This window comes from Diuraphis noxia, unplaced genomic scaffold, assembly GCF_037042655.1.
Source record: "Diuraphis noxia isolate RWA-SAM2 unplaced genomic scaffold, SU_Dnox_SAM2 contig0002, whole genome shotgun sequence".
In the NCBI taxonomy this organism is placed as follows: Eukaryota; Metazoa; Arthropoda; class Insecta; order Hemiptera; family Aphididae; genus Diuraphis; species Diuraphis noxia.
This window is the reverse complement of record NW_028301712.1, coordinates 35,645,575-35,664,044: the sequence shown is the minus strand read 5'-3', so window position 1 is coordinate 35,664,044 and position 18,470 is coordinate 35,645,575. Positions and strand designations below refer to the sequence as shown.

At 26.6% G+C, this 18,470-nt stretch overlaps 1 protein-coding gene across 1 annotated transcript in view; it reads left to right on the top strand.

Moving 5' to 3' along the window:
- Window positions 1–18,470, top strand: part of 5-HT2B (5-hydroxytryptamine receptor 2B) — a 182,700-nt gene that overhangs the window by 139,460 nt on the left and 24,770 nt on the right. Inside the window, exon 3 of the mRNA XM_089219342.1 lies at window positions 5,703–5,889. Coding sequence (XP_089075468.1) covers window positions 5,703–5,889 — 187 coding nt within the window. The remainder of the gene's footprint in view (window positions 1–5,702; window positions 5,890–18,470) is intronic.

The following is an 18,470-nucleotide window of genomic DNA, read 5'->3' as shown; positions in this document are numbered from 1 at the left end:
CACTCCGTTTTATCCCGTTACAATATCCAAACCAAGAATTATTAAGGAAAAACAACGTACATTAAAAAATATAATTAATGAACAAAATAAATGAAAACATTGAATATGACTACCAAAATTTGAATTTGAATTGATAAAAACTGTTGTAAATAAATACCACATCATGATTTTATTATTTATTTTGAACAACTTTAAATTGTTTTTTATTGGATTAGACTGTTATTATAATATTATGTTCTTTTTTATAAGTAGTAGTCACAGGGCCTGGACACTGTTAAAATTAACACGGTAAAGATACCCAATACTCAAAAACGTGGCGGCCATCATCCCGTTGGCTAAACAGTGTAACCATATCAAAAAAAAAAAAATGTTAAATACAATGTTTTTCCAAAAATGTGTAGATCAAACTCTAGTTTTATTCAAATTACTTACTAATTGCTTAAAATTCTTAATTTTAAAATTAGCAACTGCATTAGATTATTATACATCAAATATATGATTAAATAGGTATTCATATTAATACATATTGGAAAAAAATACACGTTTTAATAAATAAAATATATATTTTATTTATTAGAAGCTAAAATGTAGTTTTGAAATTTATAGATCACAATTGTTTGAAGGCAAGCTTGAATAGTAGAGGTACATTAAGATTATGGCTTAAAAATAAGAAAATAGATTGAGGAGGAAAAAGATAAAAAGAGTATGTTATTATATAATGCTTCTAATGCACAGTATTATTCACAAAAGTATAGACGACAGATCACAACAGAACATGTTCTGCATGTTTTAACTGCAGTTAAAAAGCAGTACACACTAAAAAAACGTGTAACAAATGCTTTTGCTAAGATTTTAAATAATCTTAGTGTAAATGTTTAGAATTAAATTATGAATTATTATGATACCGGTTTTTTAACTGATAACACTAAATTGATAAAGTAGCCAACGGGAACATGGCCGCCACGTTTTTGTTTACATTTAAAGTGTCCCTTCTGATTTAATCTATTCTAACTGTGGTAGTCATTACAAATACGCACATCCCATATAGTTAATTGCATATATATTTATCAACATGGAATGACTATATAGCAAAATAAACGTGTTAATTCCTAATTATACCTAAGTATTCTAAAAACTGTTCAGTGAGAAACTGTTATCGGTTAAATATACAATAATGTCAAGAAATTCGGTTAAATAATTTAATTTTAACTTAGATGTATTATTAAAATGAAAGTACATGTGAGCAAGTAAGACTACCTGAAAATTCGATTCGATACATTAAAATAAATCCTCGTATTATGTGCCCTTCAAAATCAAACACCCGCTACCTTATATTGTGCTTGCTAAAAAATATAAGTAAACGAAAACATTTGAATCGGCAAATCTCTTTAATAAATGTGAGAGTCCCGGTCTAGGACATCCTTGACGTTACCATCACCGTCCCCTATTATTTATAGAGGTGTCAGAACATCTCTAAAAAGGCATGCCTAAAAAAAATTCCTATTGTAAATAAAAGAAGTGAAAATAAAAAAAAAGTTTCAAATTAAAAAAAAAGCTTTTTCCGCACGGTGAAAAATGTTTGCCAATGTGGCAGTGATTATTAGCCCAGTGTTATTTTACCAAGCGGGTAAAATATATCCGGCTATATTTTAAAGCCGCTGAAATATCTCCATGTTTTATTTGGCCTCCCACCGAGAGCACACAATTCACTTAATATACAATAATAGTATAGTGACAATTTTTCTCTTTTAATATTCTAACTTTCCAGTAACAGTAATTAATGTTATAAATATCCATTTTCAATAATGGGTGTAACGTTTTTTTTTTATTGTTTATATACACCACACACAAATAATTACCCCTCCCACCAAAAAAATCAAAAAAAAAAACATTAAAAGTCTCCTAAAAAATACTGAAAATAGTTTAGTGCCTATAATTCTTTAAGTTTATAAATCGATGAATATGAATGTCATTTGTAAAAATTGCGCTTTCAAACATTGTATTTTTTTCTATGTGAAGAATATGGTAGAAGGGTAAAAAAAGGTAATTGGTTTCCCGAGGTTGGTTGTGGTTGAGTCACCATAAGTCTGAATTGCTGAATAGTCGTCCTTCAAGAGTAAAATAAGAGTAAGCCCAATAAGAGAATGCATTCTATATCAACTCAGCAGAAATGTTTTACCACAAATAATTTCGATCAAATATATTAAAAATACTGTTTGTGCATAATATTATCACCGTATGATTACGTGGTGTTTCATGACATTACTAAGATACATATATAACTTTAAGTATTCAAGCTTAAATCAAGCTTAGGCATTACACTATTCGTTGAGGAAAGAGTTATGATGTAATTGAGAAAATCAAAATTGTTCTTTCTTGTGTGAAATGAGTTGTTTGATGTTCTCGTTTTTCTAATTTATTTGCAATATTGCATCAATAGACCTTGTGAAGATTTACAGGTATTAATATTACTATAAAATATTGCTATAATGTAATACTTTATTCCAGAGTGTCAATATCTGAATATTATCAAACATGATAGGAAGTTATTTTTCAAATATAAGTAAATAAAAAATATCTATACCATATATATTTTAACGTAATAATCAGTTAAAATAAATCAGTCATATTATAAATTATAATTTTCAAAAATATGTTACTGTCTGTATTAAAAATAGCATAATGCTATATATACCATGTGTAGGTGACACATTGCGTGCCACTGATTCAGTATTTCAGAAGATAATTTAAATTTAACACCATGCATTGAATTCTTATGATTTAGATTGTTTTATATTTGAATCCTCAAACATGCGTGAAACAAATATAAGTAATTTTGATTTTATTCCAAGACTAATATTATATACATAAAATTGTACAAGTTATCAAATGTTGTTTATTCAATATATTATACTTTTTAAATGCATTACCTAGATGACCAGTTTTAAACTTTTTAGTAGGTGCTTAATGATTATGTTAATGATTCTCTACAAAAAATATACTTTAAAACCATTGGCATTTTTATGATTGTACTGTACTCATATAATGAACATTTTAAGTACATTAAGTTATAGTATGAATATTTAATTTTTATCATTTATTAGGATACCAACTAATTTGTTATTTTCTAACTATATTATTTAACCAAGAAATAAAGGGAATAATTAATACTCTTATATGAATGGTCAATCATTTATTGTGTCATTTAGTGTCATAAAATTCTAAGTTATTATGAAAAACGAATACAATTATTAAATGATAAATAGAATAATAATGACAAATTTCTCAATAATTTATAGTTCTTCGAGGTAAACTAAAAACAAATTGATATATTCCTTCAATATTAATTATATTATTTTCTTTCGACTGGCTAGGGCTAAAAACTCATATTGTATTAATATTCATTTATATTTTTTTACGCAGGTATCATGACCCGTTTATACCCCCTTCCCCATCCACCAATACCTAACATGATTTTTTTGTCTAAAATGTTCATATATACTCATTAGTCATTAGTAACTTTCTTTGTTAAATTTTTTTTTAATGGCCAATGAAAATTGCTTTAATGTTTTATACCTATAATAGAGAGATTGATTTCAATAAATTCTTTTTTCAAGTTGAATTTGAATTTTTATAAAACTTGAACTTATATAAATAATAAATACACATTTTTATCATCATTTATTATTTTTTAAATAGATTAATGGTTTTTTTAGATTCTAAGCGGAGAGATGAATGTATTGATTAGGTATGCAATGATGTGTGTGTGTGTTTAAATTGTGAATTTGCAAATTGGATTTAATTTTTTGGGGAGGGGAGGGGGAGGAAGGAGACCAAAAGTGAAAAATTCGTAGTAATTTTTTTAATAGAATATAGAGTTAATTGAAAAAAAATTAAAAACGGAAAACGGAAAACGAGAATTTTCCAGCAAAATAGTATTTGACGAGTATTATTTTTATGGTTTCTATCAAAACTTATAGTTATTAGGTACTATTTAATTATTCTCAAAAATATTATATTTGAATTTTCTATATATGATAAACATTTTTAAACACTTGACAATATCGAACTATTTTTAGGCATGTAAAATGGTCATGTTTTTAGTCGATAAAAAAGTTAGTTCGTTTCTTTTTCATTACTTGAAAATATAATGCATAATCCCTCCATTATAAGTTGTTAAAGTGAAATTTAAAAGCATTAGTGAATTTTTTTAAGTATTTGTGCTCGAAACTTGTCAAAATTTGTCAAATTAATGGAAATTCGTAAATTATTTTGTAGATAGTTAAAAATATAAAACAAAGTTCCTTACATTATGTAGTTCATATAGTTGTGTTATTTTAAATTACTCTTATATTGTTTGCCAACTACATTTAATAACTACACATGCAACTACAACTACTAATTTAAAGCAGCAATAACATGTTGTTAAATATCAAGTTACTCTTATATAAAAAAAAAACTATATTATATTGTACAATAAATCATAACATAATATTATATATATGTACTTACATAATTATGAAAGTTTTTTCTATTTTTATTCTGTGTAAATAAACATCCTATCATACAATCATAACACATACAGACTCCTTAATAAAATTAAAATTTTGGAAGTCAAAATAAAAATATGTACCTGTATGACCTAAGCAATAAAAAGGTCGAGTTGGCGATATTTTAGTCACCTCTTTATGCATAACACTTCTCAAACACTTCACAATCGAAATTAGTATGTACTAATTTTATGACGAGAAGTAGTACATTTTTATGATCACTATAGCTATTTTGAATATCTTTTTGCTTATAAGGGACACATGTACCTATAGAAAATATTGTTTATGAAATCTCAATTTTTTTTTTTAAATACTGCAAAAGAAGAATGAACTACAACCATCATAGTAATATAAATGCAATACATTTACGAGTAATTACTGATAATAAGTATTATAATAATATAATGCGTGTTGCACTACGGTATTGTACTCTATAATTATAATATTATAAACGTTACAAATCATAATTGTGTAAAAAAAAATTAATATATAGCCACAACTCATGTTGAAATATTAATTTTACAATATAGATGAAACAAAATGATATCAACGATTTTGTAGTAAATTCACATTTTTTTATTGACACTATACCTCACTGGAATTCAAAGACTTTTACAATTGTGTTTAAATTAATGACAAAATATACATTTTATTCAATCTAATCATAATAATACGATTATTTTAACGTAAAGCAAACATAGTATAATTTTTGTACTAACCACAGTCATTTGTACTTAGTAAATCATTTATCAGAAAAAGTCCATCGTTGTCAACATTTCGAATTGAAATATTTAATACTGTAAGGATCAAGATATGACCCATAAATATGAGAAGTTTCAATGTATTATACTAATGGTTTAAATTTGTACAGTCTAAAATTACATTTTAGAGATTTTGGATGGAAACTGTATGAATTGTTTTATTTTTCATATTGACATATTGTTATTTTAGTTATCGATTCCTATGTAATCTATTGTGTCATTATCTAATTTTTAATTTTCTACCTGAATGGAAATCAAAAGGATTTTTAACAATATTATAAGATATTTGATATAAATAAGTACATCATATTACGAGTATTATTGATATATTATAAAAGCGGATTGTACTCTGTTGTTTTTATGTCTAATCAATTTATGTACTCTGTTGCAGGACTTCAATTCGGTACTTGTAAATGGCTCTTGTCAGATACCCGATCCATTGTACAAACTTATTGGATCAATTGTAAGTTTTTACATTCCACTAGGCGTCATGATACTCACGTACACGCTGACGGTCCGACATTTGGCTGCAAAGAGGCAAAATCTGCAGACAGGTTTCACGCACAATTCGAATCAAAGTAATTATAAACAAAAATGTACAATTTATTATAGTTTTGCCATCTGATTGATTAACTCTCATTGATCGATGATTGGCTATCCAGTGGCTAACACGACAACCACAATAAAAACTAATTATTGTAAAAATTTTAAAAATATATTTGCCATCTTGAGTTTAATAAAAAAAATTAGTATGACCGTAAACATGCTACATAGTGAGGCTACTTCGCTTTATGTATAATTATAATATTACTACGTATGAGAGCTACTTGCCTTGTACACAATTATAATATTTTAAATCATCTTCTCATATAACACAGACTCAGGAAAAATAATAACTATTATTAATAGTTATAAGCTTTAAAGAATATGTCATCGATGGCAAATAAGACTAACTTTAACTGCAGAGAATAACGAAGCGAGTGAAAAGTATATACAGTGAGAAATAAAGTAATACAATCTATTTGATAATAATAAGATATACACATTTACGGAAGACTATAAAGTTTAAAGGATAGGCCAGCTAAAATTACAGGATCACAAGTGTGGGACTCCGTGAATACCAGAGTTAACTAGAGGAATAAACTACCAATATGAGACAACTGAACTTACTGTAGGGATAAAAAAAGTACAGAGGTAGGCATATATACATTTCAAGACGGACTGTTTTCAAATGCTTATGATTTTACTAAGCTTACAAACATCTACAATTTGCCTTTTCAATTAATTATTTGGACTTATTTTGAAATTTTTTTGATCTTAATAACTATTAACCAAGTCAAATCGAATATTTTTTTAAATGCTTATATTATTCATTGATTTGAATACTTAATTTCTAATTAAAAATTGTAAATAAGTTATTGTAATTTGTAGAACATACTTAAATAATTGTCAATATAATACCAAATTAATCGAGTGAAATTATAAATAGTTAACATTTTTACCTATCCTATCCTGTCATAATCGCCTATACGTGGGAAAACTCTGCAACATCGTGTATTGAAAATGCAAGTTTTCATCTCACTCGATTGTATGATATTACTTTTTATCAAATTTATTTTTATTAAACACGACAAGAATCATTACTGAAATATAATTAAATAAATATATTATAGGATTTACTCAGTTTTAAAAAACTACTATGTATAAATAAATACCTTAGCTCAGCGTCCACAAAAAAAAAAAAAAATACATAAAATCAACCACGCATAACTTATCAATGTTAACTGATATAAAATAAAAATATATTCGACAAAAAACGACTTATTTGGCCTTATTGTAATTTTAAAGTTTATGTAAACACTACAAAGACTCAATACGGAAACTTTTTCAGTAACAATTGTAATAAAACATTGATGATTATTATCTAAAACGACGATTTGGTTTGGTTATTTTATGTACTAAAAACTAGGATTGGAGATCTGACAATCCTCTAGTGCAATGGAAATTGACACACAAATTTAATTTTTCAATTTGAATATTTTATATATATATCTACTATCTAGTCTTGTAAAAATATCAATTTAACTTTGTTTCTTAATTCAAGATGATACGGAAAAATACGCTGAACTTCTATTCGTATAGTAATTACTATACATTACCATGTACGATAATACTGTTCAAACTTTCAGTAACCTCACCATAAGATTTTAGCACTAATCAGGAATTAATTCGAAAACAATGTTATTTTAAGTGTGAAAAAATATTGAAAGAAATTATATCCTCATTTAGGGGGGGGGGGGGCTCGTTTAGCTGATATATTATTTATAAATATAATATATACTATATCATTTTAGTTGACCGAAATCCAACAAAATTGTCTCTATTATCCTCCTTTAAAATATAATATAATGTAATTTGGGTTTCATATTGCAGTCTGTAACGACTAATACTCTCTTTTTTGCCTATAACCATACTGTCCACGACGACATTCATATCAAAATAATTTACGAAGACTTCAAAATGTACTACAATCTATTCTTTAAAATGCCCATTTCTCGCTTCGATCCAATTATGAAAAATATTCACATACCAAAATTCTCCGACAAACTCCAACTCGGTCTAAAAAGAACACGGAGTTGTGATCTCCTACAATACCATACCTAAATAACCGCTGAACATCTATAGTAAAATATAATCAAATCAAAGTGTCACTAGTGAGTACTTCTTACATCAATGTCTTCTTTGTTGTCTTTCCATACTTTATATATTATGAAATTATGAAATTTATCTAATAGTCTCACTATGCATTTGTTGTATATATGGGTTATGTCAATATATACATTTAATATAAATACATATGTATTCCAGTCTTACACAAAAATAATTAAAGTGAACAACATATACTTAAGTATCTAACATTCTGTAAATCGTTTACCGATTCTTGTTTACGTCACTTCATTTTCTAGACTATCTTCTATCACAAAATCGACAAATGCCATACCGAATTATTTTCAAGCGTCCATAGAAATTGGAAGTATTCTGTATACAGTATATAGGTTTACAGCTTTTGAAACCACAACTCATATTATTACAGGTTTTAACGTTTCAAATTATCTTAGATTGTGTTATGAATTTATACAATTAAATTTGTCCTAACACAAATAAATTGGAAATATATTTCAACATAAACTAAATTTATCAAAATTTGAACTGAAAAATGTATATATCGTAATCGAAATTGAGAACAAATCCTATTTAGTCAGCTCAATACTCCACCACCTAATCTAACCTTATTCGAAATGAGTATTTGTCTCGTATCGTTGTATAGTCTTACATAATGTATATTTTATTATTATGTAAATGCGTTTTTGTTTTATTTGTTTTCAACGTTCGTTGGTTCAAATAAAGAATTTATATTAGTTACCTATTTGCTTTTTTTCGAATCTGCCGTGATGATGGATATTGATAAAAACGTGGTATATATGTTAACGTCAATGTCAAGCATCAGTTATTTTTGACTAGTCGTTGCTTTCAATAAATAATATTTGAATATTTCTAATTTGTTTAAATCGGTACATCTCCACTATATACATGATATTTAATGATTAAAATCGATAGGTAGGTAGTCAATATGAATAATATTTATTTATTACCTAGTAAATTGAGTACCTAAATTGACAATACCAAGTATTTTGTTGTTATACTTATAATATGGTAACATAATTATAGAAATGTTTTATTTTATACATTTTCACAAAACAAACTGCTAAGCACTTTGAAATTTGTACACTTACACTCTCATCGACATTACTGAAATCGCTAATCATTGACATTTTCAGAATTTTTTATTTTTTCGGAAACTCTAATGGGCGTTTAATATGTATTCATTTTAAAAAGGTATTTGAGTAGAACAGAATTTACTAGTAAACTATGTACCACCGTATGAATCGAGATATTGAACGTATTATTTGCAAAAGTTATTTTACTGTTATCACGAAAAGATTGAAATCAAACTTCCATGTTTGACAACAAGCTCTTTTATGAATGAGATAACATTTTGCTCTGTGGATATACGCGAAGCTACTGATTTTTTGTGACCCATTGTAATGGTATAAAATACATTTTTCTCTTAAAAAAAAAATCAAAATATATTTTAAAATATATAATATACACGCGTATATGTTTCTAGCTGATTTATATAGTTAAAACAATGTTTATTTTACGTATTCGTATAAAGTAATATTTATTTTATACAAAAATATTATGCAAACTAAAATAAATAAATTTTTTTATTGATTTTAATGATTTCAGAATAAGTTTATTTGTAAAATGAAAAATGATAAAAAATTCCGTACCTACTGAGTTCTTATTTCGATCATTAAGATAACAAAACAAAATTTTTTTCGTTTTGTCATAATAAAAAAAATTAAAAACAACTGTTAACGGGAAGAGATCGTTAGTACTTTTCGGCTTCATAAGAATTATAAGACATGGATTTGAACTGCTTTTTAACCTACACATATAATAAAATTATTTTTTATATATATAATTTTACGATAGAAAATCTTCTAAATTTTGGTCATTTTTATTCGTTGAGTTTACCTTTATTTTTATTTTTGCATATTATACTCGTACTTTCACTTGGCACGCATTCTGGTATGACACCTGAAAAGAGATGCTAGGGAATGAAATAGGTTTTAATATATTATTGTTCCACATAATTTCATATTTTCGTGTATTTTTTTATGACCTTACCAACACGCACACGTATGCTATAATAATAGTATAATGTTACAACTCGCAAATTATTATATTGTCTGCGAGTCAGCTTTGTCCGTTTCGCGCGAAATACTCTGTCACGGCAACAAGTGATTTATACGTCAAAAACACATAAACATATTAAAATAATAAAAGTTGGACGTTCGTATGCGTGCATACTGCAGTGTCGTAATAATATAATTATAATATTCCCTCCGTTTGTCCTTAATCGGTGGTCGGGTTAGTGAAAAGTTCAACGACAATTACGTCAAAATCGTTGCTCCTACCGCGTGATAAAAGCAGTGTTTTTTTTGCCGCAACGTCTAATTTGTTGTTGAATGATGTGATGGAATGGTGACAGTAGAGAGCTGACACCAATATAGACACTCTAAAATATAGTAATATCTGTATAGTGGATCTATGCATATCACGAGTGGCATGTGTATGGTTAATATCTACAATATGCTCATGTTTTCATAGAATAATGAATTTATGAATAGTATTTTGGTCTATAGAATTTTTTTAATTTTAAATTATTAATGTCATGCATTTATTTTTGAAACATCTATGTATATAAATCAAAATAATTGACTTTCTTGGTTATTAGTACCCGCATTTATTAAACCAAATATTAACCCTAAAACTACAAATGATAGTATTCCAAGATAATAGTTTCTGAAGATAAGGGACAATAATAATTAACCCAAATCATAATAATTTATCAAATTATCATAGTAATTGGTTAAAACCATTATTATTGAAATTTATCTTTAGAAGATTTATTTCTAAAATATATAAAAAAAAAACTGTACAAATGTTGATTTAGTTGAATTAATTGTTTTTTTTTTTTAAAAAAGTAAAAGAATTTAAAAAAAATGTATTATTTATACGGGACAGTTATCAAACAAATTGTATAAAAAATAATATATATCTTATATTTTAAAATATGTTCGTCAAATGAATTCACTTTAAAATTTTCATAAATATGAATTTGCAATTTGATTATCAATGCATTATTTAACAATGTAAATTGTAAGCCACCCTCCATACATTTTTTCATTCATTCTCTGAGAAGATTCAACATACTGGTTATGTTCATTTGAGGGAAGGGGTAAATTTAAATACATTAAATAGTTAATATAATAATTTAATTTAAGTTAATCGTTTTAGTCAGATGTTCTAAAACTGAAAAATTACAATTTATTACAATTTATTACTCTGTAATACTCTGAACAGTGTTTGTTGTCATACCAAATTTAAAATTTAAAACATTGTTTAGCAACATTGTGGACAAATGTAATAATGTGATAAAAAAATCACTCTTAAAGTGTAGACTTTTAACGCCATTAATTCTATCTTTACTTATTTATATTATAAATTTAGTTCCTTCTTCAAAAAATTATCACCGTTAGCTTTTTTTCAATGTGTTAGACAACAATATTTCGAGTGTGAAATGCGAATATGCTTTTCAAACCTATTATATTATACTCGGTTTGTTATGTAATACATTCTATTATAATACGTATTGTGACCAATAAAAAAATATATATATTGTAAATATCGCTCTAAGACGTAAAAGTATTGTAATGGAATTTGTGGAATATGTAAGAACTGTTTTGTTCTGTGAGATGAACAAATATAATGCGTGTATCCAAGCACTACATCAGCAGCAGGCAGCTTGAACAAGCTTTTAAATTTCACACTTACCTACTTCAATAATATATAGTTGGACCAATATCAATGCGATATTCTATGAATGAGTTACGACGAAAACAATTACTCTGTTGTTACATAAATTAAACCACAATCGTATAACGATATAGTTGATAGCATAGCGCTCTCAGATAATATTGAATATTACTTTTTTTTTTTTTCATGTACATTATATGATATATAATAATTAAATAATAAATTAACAGTTTAAATATTATAAACGTTACATTCCCTTATATTTCTAAACCACATATTTATTATCACAGTTTAATTCACAGTTTTTTTTTTTACTTTGGTGGAACGAAATTTGAGAATTTGTGTTCAATAAGAGACTCATATGTTGATCTTAAATTAAATTCAAGGTCTATACGCTTTTTTTTATTCAGAAGTGTTATAAAAAAATAAAAACTGCATTTCACATCATATTAAATGATCATTAAACACATTCTTAGTTTTTAGTTTCATAGAAATACAATGAACATAATCAATAGGTGAAGTTTTTACCAATTGATGTTGCGCAGAATTAAAAATCGAAGCATTTTTTTCTAATATCTATTGTGTATAGAGGTATAAAAAATACGCATCGTTGTAATATTAATATAGTTGGATGTTCTGCTCAGAAACTAAAAGAATAAGGTACATAATTTGGTCGCTGATCCACATGCATATGAATTTTTTAGGAAAATAGTGACGATCAAAAAGATTTTTGAAATAAGTGATTCAAATATGTTTACGGAAATGCATTTAGTAAGTTAAGTTGTACACATTTAAAAATTAACAGAACAAAAAAGATATAGTAAAATAAGGAAAAAATACACAGTATTGAGTTACTGAATAAAAAAGCAATGACATAAGTTACACTATCTATAGGACATTTATTTACGAATAAAATTCTTGCATAGTAACAACGACGGAAAAAAATCGCTCACATTAAATTTGCAGTGCGTGCCATGACATCGATTTACTCATCTTGGATTAAACATTAACTGCGTACCAACTATACCAACGCGGAGTAATTTATTCTTAGCATTGAATCCTAAATGTTAATGACATTTGTAGTCTTATATTTGACGTTCTGTTACAATATCTTAAAATTATAAATACAATTATTGCGTAGAATACAATATTTTGTTCCATTTGTACTTTTAATGAAGACAAAATATATAATTGTTTGTTTTTTTTTTTGTATTAGTGGTTTTCTTTTTTTAAATTTTTGTGAGAAAAGTCATTAGTTTATTTATTACGTTAGTGTATGTTTTGTATGTAATAACTTAAAATGTTTACATAAATCTGATTTAAAAAAGAGGTTATTCAATTAGTTAAAAAAATAAAAAGCCTAAGTGCTTTATTTATATTGCGGTAATTTAAAATTTAAAAAAAATTATACTTCTATAACTATCATAATATGCTATGCTCTCAATTTCCAATTTAAGACAATTTGTGAAACATTTTAAAATAGGTCTTTCCAAATCTGAATGGTAATTTTGTGTGTATTTTTATGTGCTATAAATATAATAGCCCCATAAGAAGTTTTCTTTTTGTAAGTATTATCGACATCCGGAAACATATTATTGATATAATTTTCCAATGCACATTAATGCATTACTCGACTTAATAAAAATTTTACGTCGTAATCATCTCTGCATTGGCGTCCACCTATAGGAAAATTCTCAAACGTTTTTAATCCGTTTATGTCGCTTCGCTTTCATATTGTCTTGCGGACCCAAATCATGCATAATTAATGTCAGTGGCCTTCGTTTTGTCGTTGACTAATCCGTAGGAGTATTATTATCACGTATTTGACTGACTAACGATAACGTTCGAGGTACACGTCGGAGAGGTTGATGTACATTTTTTTTTTAAATTTAATGCCATTGTGCCAACACTTTAAAATAAATACGTGCAGCTATTGGGATAGGAGTATAATTTTATAATTATAAAATTTCGATGTGGGACAATTAATTTATCAAATGTAAATACGATATTAAGCTACCACCCACGCCCACGCCCTCCAATACACGTAAAGTTCTTAAAATCGCATCCCGTCCTGTGGGTCACTCACTAATACCGTTGACCATTGCCTATGTGAATATATTTTAGAATACAAAATTCGATTTATGTAATATTATTATGTACTTTTCGCACCATGCATATCTACTATATACAGCATTTTCGATGCAGATTCCTTGTAAATTATAAACTGTTTAATAAAATAGGTATCGCATATAAACTATGAAAATAATTTAAACTAACTCATTCAATATTAATCGAACAACAATTGTTAGTGTGTTATAAAATTTTAATGCATATTGATTTTACTGACAGGGGTAAACTGCATGGACACATAAAATCATCGAATTACTGGGATAGGTAATAAAATTGCGTGCACGAATAAAATCATTTAATATTACTTATATATATTATATAGTAATGGAATTTAATATTGTTCACGAAATAGTCGACTGTCTATACATTTTAGGGCGTCACTATTTTCCGCTATATAACGACCTCCTACGCGATTATCGTGATGGTTTTGTTTTCCGGCAGAAACAATAAAAATAAATTCCGTCTTCTTTCTAACATTAAAATCAATTTCGTGCACTAATGTACCTATACATTTCTAAATATATACGTATATAAAGATTTTCTACTCATCGGTCACATAAGTTGTACACATCAGGGGTAATAAAATGCAAATTTTAAAAATCAAAAAATAAATTAAAATATTTAAAAAACAAAACCAAATAACTTTTGTTTCCATCGTTTTTAAATAGTTAAGGCATTAAATTTTGGTAGGTAAAATCATAGAACAGTAAAAAGCATTGTACAAAATAATATCGATACTAAATATACATTAAATATAATAGGTATCTGGTGTATCGATAAATGTACACAATATCTATTGAATTTAACGAACTTAAAATTTATCGTCAATTCCTGCTATGCGTTAACAATAAATATAAATATTGGTAAGGATATTCATTTTTACTTTACATAATTTTTTGGTTACTTGTTACTATATGATATAATAATATTATATAATATTTCTAAATGATGCTCAACAAAACACTTATAATTTTAAGCTGCATGTGTATGAATATATAAATATCATGTATTTGTATTATAGTAGGTTACGTTATTTTTGTTCTTCGTAAATCGAAATTTAATATTACATTCATACGCAATATGCAATGAAAACTTCTGTAAATCAAATGATTGAAATCTGGCTGAAACTATTCATGCGCGTACGTATGTTTTTCGATAACTAACCCAAATTCAATAACCTTGAATCTCAATATTAATAAAAAAATACTTTCAATAGAATTATAGTGGTCTTGCGTTAATCTGAGCAGTATGGGTACATGGGTACTTGTTAAGCCGATCAACAGATGGACGTAGAATTCACAAAAATAAATAAAACAGCTCCAAAAAACATCAGAGGAGTTCGTATAATAATATTATGACGTAACCCAAAAGACTCGGAAATATATGCAACGCGCGATGATGTTTTATAATTTAAATTTTTTTGCACTCTAAGCGGCACTGAAACTAAAGGTCTTTTTCAACTTTCCGTACGCTATTGCCATATTATCGTCACACGACCACGCAGCAGAATTAAATATAACACTAAAATAAAAATAAAACAAACACACAACTCGTTTATGGTTTTTCTATCATCTCTAAAAAATATATACCGACTGTTGATTAATATCACTTATCCAGTTTTAGTCCCCCACGTCCATACTACCCATCTCATTCAGGCAATATATTTTTTTTTAAGAATAGCCCAGTGACTGGTGAAAAGTATTTTTCATTTTTACAAAATATTCCATTCGTGAATTACTAATGATTTATCACAGACACTGAATATTACCAGCGATTAATCAAATAATGTGCTTCGTATGAGATCATATTTTTCAGGAACTATAATAATGTAATAATTGAATGGTTGCCTGCCAGTTTTGTATAATTTCAAAATATTCTTTTTTTTTTAATTTCGTTAAAAAGTATTTTTCATGAAATCAATAAAGATTACATGTCAATTAAACAAAAAATATTGATTAATGTGAAAAATGACAAGTATAAAATAATGACCAATATTATTATAAATTATTTTGCTCTTCTGATCAATCATTAAATACCTATATTGCCTATACGATACGCCGTGTTAGATATATGTTGTGATGATAAAAAACATTAAAATAATGGATATATCGACGATCAAGTTCTTGAAGTTTTGATATACAAAACTTTAAAAAATATTTAATAACTCTACAATATATGAAATATATTCACATTATTCACATTTGGATAAAGGTTATATTTTTTTATTATAATTTGGGTGCTGTAGAAATCAAAATAATTTCATAAATCAAATAATGGAACGAATCAATCATTTTAAAATTCACTGTAAGCTTATTATTTATTTTTTGATTAATATGCTCATAACATCTATTTTTGTTGTACTATTATATTTAATTATTTTTTTGTTTTGTTTTGTTTAATTCAATACATAACATAAAATAGTTTGTTGAAATTTATATGGGTTTTTTAATTATCGATTATCCTATCAATTACCAAAGAAACCCGTTGAATAGACAAATTATGAATTGAAAACTTTTAAAACAGTTAAACAATATTATTGTTTGATTTTGAAAATAGATATAACTATCTTTCAAAAACTGATTCATTTATATACTTACGTCACAAAAAGCCAGCTTTTTCTCTTCATTATTTTATCTGCTCTATTAATGTATAATCGATATGGTGTTCTCGAACTATTTTTTTGGATAGTAATTAATAATAATGTGTTGTTTTTTTTTTTTTGTTCACGGGATAAATATGACCATGGCTTATGCCCTCGAAATAAAAAAAAAATATCGCTATTTTACAGTGTTGGCCTCTATGTGTAGTAAGTATTGTTATATATACGTTACACGATACATTAAAAATTATATTATAATATACTATGCGACGTCAATAGTTATTTGCAACTTTTGTGATTCGGTCGATTTGTCATCTTATGACAACAATAATTCTTGACAATATATAAGTAAATATTATATTATATTTTTATATGAATAGTAGCATACATAATACCTATGAGAGGCATTATCATTCCTCGTGTGAATAGTATACGTGTATCGTCTAACATCAGATCATAAATCAAATTTTAACTCTACTGTATAGTTTGTGGCTTGAATCCACTTTATTTTGCCTCTTTTAAGTTTTCGTACAATTAAAAAACACAATTTTTGAGGTACACTGAAGTCATAGAATATAGATATAACGAAATTGAGGTAAATGAAACAGTTAGGACAGTGCACAATAATTTTTGGCGTATTTGTTGATAAAAAAATAATTATGAGTGTATCACACAATTCATGGTTTATGATTATGGTGTAACAATAACATATAAGTATAATAGTATTTAAAGTTGTAGTGATATCAACTACTGAGTGTCTTGTATATTTTGTGGTCCTCGTTTGATAAGTAGATTTTAGTTTTTGTAGAATGTTTGAAGTTAATATCAGCACAGTAAAATGTTTTAATGAAACAAATAAATATCAAATATTTGTAAATATAATACAATTTGGTTGAATATTGTTCAGCTTACTTAAATATTCCAAAAATAATAATTTTATTAAATGCATTATTAAAAAGTAAAAGGTGGTGGGCATGATTAGTAAATCCATAAAGATTTTTTCACATATTTGTAATTCGATTAATTTTAACACATGTAGTATAAATGTTAACGGAAATATTGAAAATTTAGGAAATTACGACAATTCCTAATAGTGAAAGGAAATTATTGCATTGTCATTTCCGTATTTTATTAGGAAATGTTATCACTCATCGCTTTCTCACACGAAAACATTGGTTATTATGATGTTTCAAGCTATATGGATAGGCTATACAATATAATATCTATTATAACGATAACTAACTCATAATGGTGAAGTGCTAAAAACCATCATACTGCAACAACTGTCAATACTGTCAGTGTTCTAAAAATATCAGTAAGGTAAATGACTGATATTGATAAAATGGTTGATTGGAAAATGTCATGGCTACCACGTGGGTATCGCATGTTTATCGTAACATTTAAGTGTTTTCTTAAAAGTATAGCCATACCAGTAAAAATGTAAAAAAAAGCTTAAATTAAACAAATTAAAGTGATAAAAAATAATTTTTGACAACACTTGATTTTTTATTGAATTTTGATCATTGATTATTTATTAGGGTAATAGCAGGGTAATTAATGTTTATGTTTGATAAAAGTAATATTTAAATTAGGCGGATTAAAATAAAATATCTAAAAATAATTAGGCATCTTTGCCTGATATCGTTAGGAAATGGTAATATGTACTAGGCAATGATATCATTTCCTTCCGCTATTAAGAATTGTCAACATTTCGTAGGAACTATTATCATTTCCTAAATTCAACATTCCCGGTTACATATACATATAACAATTATAAATAATATATTAGTATTATAATATTAGGTATTATGGTTATATTTTATTATTTTGACTTTAAAAGAACCGATAAATTGGGTTATATAATTTTTTACTATCGTTATAAGTACATTGGGTGTTGACCGTTCTTTATAGAGAACATCGGGAACAAAACATTGTAAGTGCGTGCATGAATATTAATGCATGTGTGACGCAGCCGTATCACTG